Source organism: Telmatherina bonti (genome assembly GCF_933228915.1).
Source record: "Telmatherina bonti genome assembly, chromosome: 3".
Classification (NCBI taxonomy): domain Eukaryota; kingdom Metazoa; phylum Chordata; class Actinopteri; order Atheriniformes; family Telmatherinidae; genus Telmatherina; species Telmatherina bonti.
In genome coordinates, this window is record NC_136621.1 from 21,209,668 (window position 1) to 21,220,993 (window position 11,326).

At 38.9% G+C, this 11,326-nt stretch overlaps 1 protein-coding gene across 1 annotated transcript in view; it reads left to right on the forward strand.

Moving 5' to 3' along the window:
- LOC306773242 (E3 ubiquitin-protein ligase SMURF2-like) overlaps window positions 1–5,571 on the forward strand; it is a 43,772-nt gene extending 38,201 nt beyond the window's left edge. The window contains exons 5-9 of the mRNA XM_079263002.1: window positions 413–550; window positions 1,598–1,718; window positions 1,851–2,052; window positions 2,405–2,480; window positions 2,625–5,571. Coding sequence (XP_079119128.1) covers window positions 413–550; window positions 1,598–1,718; window positions 1,851–2,052; window positions 2,405–2,480; window positions 2,625–2,724 — 637 coding nt within the window. The 3' untranslated portion in view covers window positions 2,725–5,571. The remainder of the gene's footprint in view (window positions 1–412; window positions 551–1,597; window positions 1,719–1,850; window positions 2,053–2,404; window positions 2,481–2,624) is intronic.
- The last annotated feature ends 5,755 nt before the right edge of the window (window positions 5,572–11,326 follow it).

Sequence of the window (11,326 nt, forward strand, 5' to 3'; positions counted from 1 at the left end):
TATCAAAACAAAATGATTTAAAATCTGTCCAGTAGTTTTATATATTATTGTTGCTGCAAACAGACAGACTCGCACAATCATAACCTACTTGGCAGAGATAATTTCATAGCCCTGATGTCTTTGGTACCTCTGACACAATGTTGACACAATAACTGTCTTTAGAAGGTGCAGTTATGAATATTAGCCTGAAAGCCTGTTTATATCCTCCTTTCCAAATAATTAGTAACACTTTGTGAGGACATGAATGTGGAAACATCACACCAAGACAGAAGTAGTATTGTTATTAATGTGATCATTGTCATTTCAAATAACGTCTCCATCTTTTTTTTGGCCTTTCATTCTTTTATCCATATATTTTTTAAAAAAACATTCGGCCTGCTGCATTCCATTTCTGTCTCTTCCTTCTGCTCAGGGATAATGACATTACTGGAGTACTGGACCACACTTTCTGCGTAGAGCACAATGCCTACGGTGAAATCATCCCTCATGAGCTCAAGCCCAACGGAAAGACCATTCCTGTGACAGAGGACACAAAGAAGGAATATGTCAGGTACAGAATGGGATGCACACACCAGGACATGGAGGTGCTAGCAGAATGGAGTCCATGCAAATATTAAATTTCTCATTTTCTTAAGTGCTGGTTAATACAGCTTCAGTGAGCCTGCTCACATTTGGGGTTTGAGTCTACTGAAGGGAATCCAGTCACAAGTGGAAAAGTCTAGTTTTGTGTTATTTACACCCAGTGTCACAATGTGTTCCCACCTGCATCCTGACTGAGCAGGAGGATCAGATGTCAGTGTGTGTGCCAGTCTGTGTGCAGCTAAACACAACCTGTGCCACACAGTCAGCAAGCGGCAGAAACAGGACATCAACAGGTATACTGATGCTTCCGGAAAAACATAAATACTATCAGTGACTTGAAATACATCTGTAGTCAGGCATTTACATGTTTTAGATTCACCTGTCACTGTTGTGTGGAATTATTTGAAAATGTTTCAAACAACTTAATGATATTCTGACTCCCCAACTTTGTTGTATATCAATGCTGTGTTTGGTGCACATTCAACATGCTGCTGATAAACTGAAATTTATGTGCACATCTTAACGATCACGAGTACAGTTCGTGCCAGCAACAGCCAAAACATTCATTCATTATCCGAACCGCTTCATCCGATTAAGGGTCAGGGGGAAGCTGGAGTCTATTCCAGCAGTCTTTGAACGAGTGGAGGGGTACACCTTGAACAGGTCACCAGTCCATCGCAGGGCACAGCCAAAACAAGCATTACATATTGTTGTTTTCACTTTTTCTTTTTACCGACTGTAACTATTCTATAAATTAGAAGAGCAAAGATCGTCTTTAGCTTGTGTGAATTCACATCAGTTCATTCTGGTCCCCTAAAACATTCTCAGGATGCACTGTGCGCATACTTCTTTATATGTGGGATCGGATTTCAATGTCTCTTCAATCAGTGTGTTAAACTGCATTTAGAGATGTTCACTTGTGTTTAGATCATCCAGGATCTTATGAAAAAGAATTGGCTCATAATTTTGTTTTTATTTTTGGTTTAATAAGCTGACACACTTGTGCTGAATGCAGGTTGTATGTGAACTGGCGTTTCCTTCATGGCATTGAGGCCCAGTTTCTGGCTCTGCAGAAAGGCTTCAACGAAGTCATCCCACAACACCTGCTTAAAGCCTTTGACGAAAAGGAGCTGGAGGTACAACACACATTAAAAAACAAATAGTTTCCCACAAAGTAAAACTCACTCATTGTCTATACTTTACATCTTGGTTGGATTCATGTTTTTATTTTATTGTCTAAAAACTTATTAAATATTTTGTTATTTCAGCTGATCGTGTGCGGCCTGGGAAAGATCGATATTGCCGACTGGAAGTCCAACACTCGCCTGAAGCACTGCACCCCTGACAGCAACATCGTCAAGTGGTTTTGGAAAGCTGTGGAATCATTTGATGAGGAGAGGAGGGCTCGTCTTCTCCAGTTTGTTACTGGCTCTTCTCGAGTCCCACTGCAAGGCTTTAAGGCGTTACAGGGTAACTAATGTGATTGTTACTTTTCCCTGTCAAACCTCAAAATGCTGAGATCAGCCTCCAGCTCTGGCTTCGCTTCTGTGAACCTTCTCAGTGAGGGATCTCTTTATAAACAAAATTTCCACTCACCTGTGAATCATGGCACTTCTTTTTTTATTCAGTTCTATAAAAAATTATTTAAGTAGTATTGAGGCTGTTATGACAACTTTTGTTGTCATTTTTGGGATTGCTGGGATGGGCTCCAGCGACAGACCGAACTGATAACTGTGGCTTTTAGTGAAAATATGATGTGTAACTTGGTGTTACATTATAAAGCTAAACTAGAGCTGACGTATCCTGTTTACGCTGGTTGCAGGTGCTGCAGGACCCAGACTTTTCACCATCCATCAGATTGATGCCAACACCAACAACCTGCCCAAAGCCCACACCTGGTGTGTGTCTGTCACATACACTGGCGCACACATCATATCCATTAAGATACATACTTCTTTGTGTGATAGAGAAAGATACTTTTAATGAGCTTTTTATGTAGCTTACATTTGGTCACAGTTCTGTTTTGTTCTTTCTTTCTCTAGCTTCAATCGGATCGACATTCCTCCCTATGAGAGCTATGACAAACTATATGACAAACTACTGACAGCGATTGAGGAGACTTGTGGATTCGCAGTGGAATGAAAACCAAGCTGGAGAGTGTGTTTTCCTGTGATCATGTGTAACTGTGCAGGATCCTGATAAACTTATCGTAACTGCAACATGCCTACAGACTTGCTCACAGTATCCAGCCTACTGTCTTCCTCTTCTCCCACCACTGTCCACACTCTTTCCGAATTGATATTGTTTGAATAGCTGCTATAGTCATCCAATCATAGCCTTTTGTTAGTTTCTCTCAACAGCTTATGTTTTTATTCTGAGTTTGCTTTCTTTTCCCAACCAGGAAGAAATTTTCTGATCAAATTGAATTGGGAAATGTTATCAGATTGGAGCTCAACTTGTTTGCAAAATGGTTTTCTGTAAAAATTCCTCTGACGCTTAAGAATCATGATTCACCATTTTGTATTTTTAAATTTTTACAAGCTCATCTATGTCATGCTACTGAATGGTTAACACTGCAGGTAGCCATATCTTTCCCTCAGTAGCCATCTTAACCTCAACCAAACACCTACTAGTCTTCATGGCTGCAGAGTTGGTGTTATTCATCTTGTTTGGAGCAAGATGAATTCATCCTACCTCAGTGTTATGCTTTGATGTTAGAAGGATTTCATTCTGAAATGCCATGTACCATCTTTTGAGTGACTATTTAACCCAATTCAGATTTTTCTTTTTTTAAACATGATTAGTTTGTCACACCCAGCAAACATTTGAAAGGTGACAATATTCTCTTGGAGTGGAATTTATAGACTAATTGTGAAGCAGATCTGAGATTTTGTGATGTTTTGAGGGACAGACTCTGGTGACAAAGAAGGTTTTTCTCCCCGAATAATAGCTGTATGATCACATCCCTCATAAGCACGACTGTTTCTTCGAATGTGTGTATGCGTGTAGATATAAAAGTAGACACATTGTAGTTACTCTTCTACTTCATCCTGGATCTCACTGCACAGCCAATTGAACCTCACAGTTTGAGTCTGGCTCATGTTCCACTTCTCACTTTCATATATTTGTCTCCCAGCAGTACACTTGTCTGTGTGATATCCAGTCAGGCTTAACTCGGCATCGTCAGTGTCCACTCGTGTGAAGATGGCACGTGTGTTCACAGGATTAGGCTTGATTCAAAGCTGTTTTAACAGGTGTTTTTTCTCTGTCTCATCACTTCAAGTTTTCTTTCTTTCTCTTGACACTTAAGAGCACTTTACAAACTGAGCAGTGACAGAAGTGCTTCCCTCATGTTAGTGAGATATATTTCTTTTCTTTTGCTTGCAAACACTTTGGAAATAAACAAAGTAAAAAGTATCTTTAAACTTGTAATTTTGAGTATATATGTACAAATACATAGCTATTTTGTATATTGTTGCTTGTCGTCTGGTCAGTTTAAATGCAAGCATGTCGATGTCTTAGCATTCTCAGGTGAAGTTGTCCTTTTCTCTTCTTTTTTTTTTTTTTTTTTTCTTAGGAAGATTTTTTTAATCATACATCAGTCATATGTGTGGAAATATTTTAAATGCTCTGCCTCCACAAAAGTGTGAAACTCTGAAGTTTAAAGTGACATTAGAATTTGGCCTTTTAACTTGTTAATGACTTAGTCAAAGTCAAACATGATGAACATTAGTTGCTCCAACAGAAAGCCACGATGAACAATACATAGTACAGACAATATTATGTACAAAAAACTTTTGCAAAATGCATTTTTACAAAAGAAAACCTTTTTGACTGCTACTCAACTCCTGGGTGCTACACAAAAATACCAAAAAGTGTCACTGAAAACCAGGGGCAACACTGAAGAGGATCTGCATCAACAGAGCCTCCATAAAAAACACATTGCATGAATGGATGCTTGAGTGATGGTCTATTTATTTGCATAATTCTTGTTAACTGACTAGATTTAAAAAAAAAAAACAGCAACTATTAATAAATATTAATTTCATAAATAGATATATACATACTGCCTGCATTTATTTGCAATCATCTATCCATGTTAAATGCATATCACAAAACCATGTTTTTTTGTGGTCAAGAGTTATAATTGTGGTCCTTGTACAGTAGCTGAAAAAATTTTTGATGTTACCTTTTATCATTTTTACTCAGCGATGGAAAGAAATGCATTGGGTTTTTTTTCTCACGCATTATGCATACATGGCCTCAGATTTATAAAGCAACACTTCTTTTTACCAAATAATTAGTGGACTGAGGATTTTTTATGTAGATTTCATATACAGTATATGTGTATATGTATATACGCCTATACAGGTTTTTCTTAAATGCACTCAAATATATTTGCCCAGATAATACACTTCATGTCTGCTTTGTTTCCTTGTTTTCTGGTTGGTTCAGTCTTCCATGCAGAGGGTTTTGCAGGTTTCACACAAGGGGAAATCCAATTTTACCCCAGGTTTAGAAACCAAATTCATCTTTTTTGGCACTTGCCCTTTTTCAACCAGCAAGTTTTGTGATACAAACACATCTGTCTCCTTCCATCTGATTTAGTAGATTCACTAAAGAAATTGTCTACTTTCAGTGGATCACAAGCTGGTAATTGTTCAGCAGACCACCACCCCACCCTTAATTCATTAATACACTTGTATTCATTAATTCATTAAGTACCTGTACACATCTGTGTGTTTGCCCCACAGGTAAAAATGGGTTTATGACAAAATTGTCTTTTGTGTTCGTCAGCGGCTCCAGATTGAATTCAGTGCAAAGCAAAACCTTTTTGATGGCACCATTGTCTTGATTTCCATTGTTTTTCTATTTATTATGACCATACATGTGTTTATAGTTTCAACATCAGCTGCTCTGTGAGTTGTAACTGACACCTGTACATAAGAAAGGACAATTAAGAAGTTGTGATACCTTTGCAGAACGCTGAGCAATAAAACTATGCTGTTTGGACCTGACAGCAGTATGTTTTATAGAACCCAGTGTAGTATTGTCTTTTTTTGTTGTGACAGTCCCGACCTGGAATTGGATTAAGCAGTTAGGAAAATGAATGAATGAATGAACATCAAATAGGAAAAATACTATTGTACTCTGTTAGGTCAAATTTGACCCCTTTTTGACAGCCATAAAGTTACCCTAAATATTGATTTGGCCTAAAATTCAATTACTTTTTCCAAGGTGAGCTAAAACTCATAAATTGAAAAAATAAATCAGAATTGCTTATTTTTGTCTAGGTGCTGCAAATTTTTGAACATGGAGGCTGTTTCGGGTGATATTTCACCTGTATCTGTTGAGACTGATTTTACATATTCTAGTGTGGGTCGCCTCAAAGAAAATAATAGCTGAATGATGGTGAATCTTGAAAGTGTGAAATGCTACACGTAATATTTGTGTAATTTTTTTTCTTTGATGGAACAACGCTGACGTTCCAAGTCCAGAAACTTCTGCCATTTGCCTTTTAAAGAACTCTTGTTTTAATAAAGCAAACTCTTAGTGGGGTGTGTGTCTGTATTTGCACAAAGGCTAAAAACAAAATAAATAAAAAAAAGCCTGTTTATTGTAGACCCCTATAATCCAGTATCTGGCCCAGCATTATAGTAATTTTCTTAGTATTTTACTAGAACTCATATTTTACTTCTAATTCAACAGTATAGATTGATTTTCTCTATGAAGAATTTGCTTTTTAATTATGTTAGGAAGAGATTTTGCCCTGTGATGGACTGATGATTTGTCCTTGGATACCATTACTCTCACTTAGTAGCTGCTGGGATAGGCACCAGTCCCCTGTGACATATTGGAATAAGTAGATATAGAAAATGGATGAATGGGAGAGCTTTCACCTTTTCCATATTCCTGAGTGACAGGAATGGTAAGTTAGACTCTGGTTGTAAATTAAAGTTAATGTCTTTTATTCTCTCCTGCAATAAAATGAGGGCAAACCCCAGATTTCCTTCATGTTCGCTTTATTTAGGAGCAGTGCCTCCCACAAGCAGAATGATCAACAAATAGATAATTAAATAAAACCTTTTTTTTTTCTTTTTCAAACACATGCCTAAAATTTTGCTGCTCTAGTACAACGGCCAGTGGTTTTCTAAGGTTGAGTCGATACTTAATAGTATCCAAGAGTTTGTAATTTCTTGAAAAATAATTAAAAGGTTGTGTCCAGCACTCCACGTTGTGTATTGATTTAGGTTTCAGTTAAACTATCTCATTTAAAAACAAGTCAAACCATTTAAATTTTTAACATAACTTTGTAACTGCAGTCAAATCACCATAGAATAGATTGTATAATCAACCGCGATATTCTTGATTACATTTGCTGTTGCCCAGACACAAATGATCAATGATCAAATAGCCCACATCTTTCACAAAAGACAGTCAACTTATTTCAGCAGTCTTAACAGCTATTTTAGCAAATCTGCACTGTTTGTCAAGCATTTGACAAAGAGGGGAATGTACTCAGAAAAAGAAAAAAAATACAAGAGTTTATTCTCGTCAGCAAAGATGCAGAAAAAATATAAGGCTAAATTAGTTAACTATGTCCAATTCTCCAGCAACTTTTCAACACCAGTCTGAGACAAAATAGAGTCCCAGTGCTGTGGAAAACATCCTGCCTTGTTCCAGTGCCTAAAAAAACACAACCAGCTGAACCAAGTGACTACAGACTAGTTGCCCTGACATCTCACATCATGACCCATTACAGTTTGCATATCGTAATGGACTTGGGATTGAAGATGCCATCATATACCTGCTCCAGAGAGCACACTCATCTGGACCATTCAGGCAGCACTCTGAGGGTCACGTTCTTTGATTTCTCAAGTGCTTTTAATACCATTCAGCCTGCTTTGTTATGTGAGAAGCTCCATAAATTCCAGGTGGATACCTCCACAACCACCTGGATCTATGACTACCTCACAAACAGACCACAGTTTGTGAGACTGAAAGGTTGTGTGTCTGAGATGGAGGTCAGCAGCACTGGTGCACCACAAGGAACAGTTCTCTCATCATTCCTCTTCACACTGTACACCTCAGACTTCCAGTACAACTCTGAGTCCTGTCATCTGCAGAAATACTCTGATGGCAGTTGTGGGGTGGATCAGTGATGGACAAGAAGCAGAGTACAGAGAACTGGTCAGTCAGTTTGTTAAATGGTGCAGTGACAATCATCTCATATTAAATACCAGCAAAACAAAAGAGATGATTGTTGACTTCAGGAGGAACAAGAATAAACAAATCACTGTTTTCATCCTGGGAGAGGAGGTGCAGGTAGTGGAGGAATACAAGTATCTTGGAGTTCAGCTGGACAACAAACTGGACTGGAAATGCAACACTGACTACATCTACAAGAAAGGTCAGAGCAGACTGTACTTCTTCAGGAAGCTGAGATGGTTTAACGTCTGCACCAAGATGTTGCATATCCTCTATAAGCCTGTTGTGGAGAGTACAGTCAGCTTTGCAGCATCTGCTGGGGTAGTAGCATCAGAATCAGAGACTTGAAGAGAATCAACAAACTGATCAAGAAAGCTGGTTCTGTGCTTGGAGTAACTCTGGAGCCGCTGGAGCTGATTGTCCAAAGAAGAATGCTGCAGAAGATGATGGAGGATTCCTCACACCCTCTCCACAACACAGTGAAGAAACAACAAAGTTGTGTTCAGCGAGAGGCTTCTTCAGGTCCAATGCATCATTCCTGCCAGCAGCCATCAACCTCCGGAACAAGACCTCAAATTAATTATTATTAATATTATTATTATTATTATATACTACAATATTGAATTTCAGGTGAACTGGGGATTTAAAAAGTGTTTATAATTTCATTTCATTTCAAAATTAGGACAAGTGATGACAGAAAGTGGCTATAAAAAATAATGAAACATTTTCTTACATAATTATTAGTGGTGAAATATCTTAACAGAGACCCAAGATTGGTTTGTCAACTATTTTACCGGTTTATTTTAAACAATGTGAAACCTTTCTAATGCACAAGTAATTCTAACCATATTTTACATGCTCCATTAGATCTGCTGGACGTCATTGTTTTAACAAGCTGTCTCACCACTAGATGCCACTGTATGCACACACAGATCTGCAAAGATGGTTTATCTCATAATCACAAACTACCCTGGAACTTTTTTAATAAAGCTTAAATATTGCTCCCTTACCAAAACAGCCTTATTCGGGCGTTTGAGTCTAGAAGAGCGAAGAATGGCCCAAATTTTGGAAGAGAGGTGGCTTTTTTGAGCAGCATTATGCAACCCACAGATGAAATTGAAGGGAAGACACTGAGTAAGACATTAAGACCAACAGCAGTAAGTAGTAGCTTCAACTGATTCAGGCTAACGTGTTCTATCACATTTCTATTCCTCTTCCCACCAATGACCGGGGAATAGAAAATAGCTTTAAAAAGTTAACAGCCACTGAATTACAGATTCTGACTTTGGTGAGGTAATTATGATATGTTGCAGGGCACAGAAATAGTTTTGTCTTCATCCGAGCATCAGAATGGCTCGAAAACTGCAGCCGTCCCATTCGGCAGAGGAATCCTGCTCCAACATCAGAGGAGTTTCACATTTCACAAGGCACTGTGCCTGGTGAAACTCCTCTGATGTTGTTTATAATAAAAACTAATAACATCGACATTTATCCAGACCGGGACCAGACCGTCTCTCCATTAATGCTGCTGTTTCTGAGGAATAGTCTCTTCAATGATGACTGCTGTATAACTGTACTGTATAACTCCAACTAAATTAACCTGATCAGTCTGAGAAGAAAAGCTAAATGTGTAGTTATTATAATGACCAGAAATAAAATTGTCATAATATAGCCATCACCAAAGAATTAATCTAAAATTCAACAAAAATATTTACACAGGAATACAAAAATGCTTATAACTGTGACGAAGTGATAAATAGGCTTACTGGCATTGTCAAGAGTCTGGCTCCAGTTGACTAACCACAGTTTAAACCACCTCTCGCTGGTAATTACAAAACTAATAGACTAAAACTGCCCAAATTAAATAACAGTTGAAATAATTTGTCGCAGAATATTCATTTAATGCCTCATAATGTCCCCGCCCCCCCCCCCGGTATTTCAACCACTTACAAGAGAATATGCTTCCGAAACACTGCGAATGAACAATGGTCAATGGTAGAACTACTGATGTTTGGAACTATAGACAACCACTGTGCCCTAATGGCACTGTCGAAAAGACAAACAAGATCCCACATTACCGAAAAAGAAAAATTGGCAATTGGCCAATAAGTTTTCAGATAAAGAAAGGGACAGAACCTGGATCTTGCATTTTCAAGGTGGCAATTCCTGGTTCAGAAAGTAAAAGTCCCGTCCGACAGCTGTTCCGACCAGTCCTGTCCGACAGCTTTTCCGACCAGTCTCCAAACCAGCTGAATTTAATGGCCAGAGTTTATTTGCCAGGTAAACGTAGAGCAGGGGTGTCAAACTCCAGTCCTTGAGGGCCAGTATCCGGCAGGTTTTTGTTGTTTCCCTCTACTGATGCAGCTGATTCGAATTAAATGCAGACCAGTAGCTTCTTGTCAACCTGTTTTTAAGTTTTGGTCAGGTTTGTTGGAGCATAGAGACAAAAACCTTCAGGATACACCGGCCCTAGAGGACTGGAGTTCGAAACCTGTGACGTAGAGGGTCTTGGCTGCAGCCTGGAGAATGAGGCGGGGCTGGATGTTGGGCGGGGTCGGACGTCCAACCCCGCCCCCTCTACATTTTGATTGGCTTAACCCTAACTCTAACTCCAGTGCCTTAACCTTAACTTCACTCTTTATATACAGTCTATAGCCTTAACCATAGACATCATATATACGTATATATGATGTCTATGGCCTTAACGCTCTGCCTAACCCTAACCACGCCTATTTGACATCTAACTCCGCCTATTTGACATACAACCACGCCCATTGGACGTCCAACTCCGCCCAATATCCAGCCCTACCCAGTTCCCCAGGCTGCAGCCGGGGGTTATTGGAGAGGTAAACGAGCCTGTTAGTGAAAACACCTGTTCTAAATGTACAGGTAGATCCAAAAACATGGCAGAACTTTTACTTTCTGGACAAGGAAGTTTGACTCGTAGCTAGTTTTTCTTCCCGTAGACAGGTAATAAACATCATAGGTAAATTACTTCCTTACTCGCCATCTTCCACATATCTTTTGTTTTGGTTGCAGTGCTTGCACTTTGTAAATATTTAGCAGAGGAGTCTTGTGACCGAGATAAAGTTAGTTTGATATTCAACAGATATTCGGACACCCAGTCTCCCGACCCGAAGCCACCTCGTCGTGGGGTTAAGATGCACGATGCAACGGTCTTCTCAACTTCATACCTTCCATCTATATTCGAACACCCAGTCTCCTCGTAATGAATTGCCGACCCTAAGCTGCTTTGTCGTGGGGTTGTGACAGCAAATTTCACCGCAGCGGTCTTCACCACCGGCGGATAGTTAGGGACCGTCAACAAATTAACCATAGCAGAATTTAAACATAACTATCTCCGCAACCACAGGGGTTATGAATGTCAAAACAATTTTAAACAGTTTACGATTTATCTGTGAGTGCTACACTGCCTTCATTTTCGCCATTTTCATCTAGTCCTATTTTATATGAATTTTTAATTAATTCAAACATCAATAGGTTTTTACTCACATGACTTACACACCTAAAATCA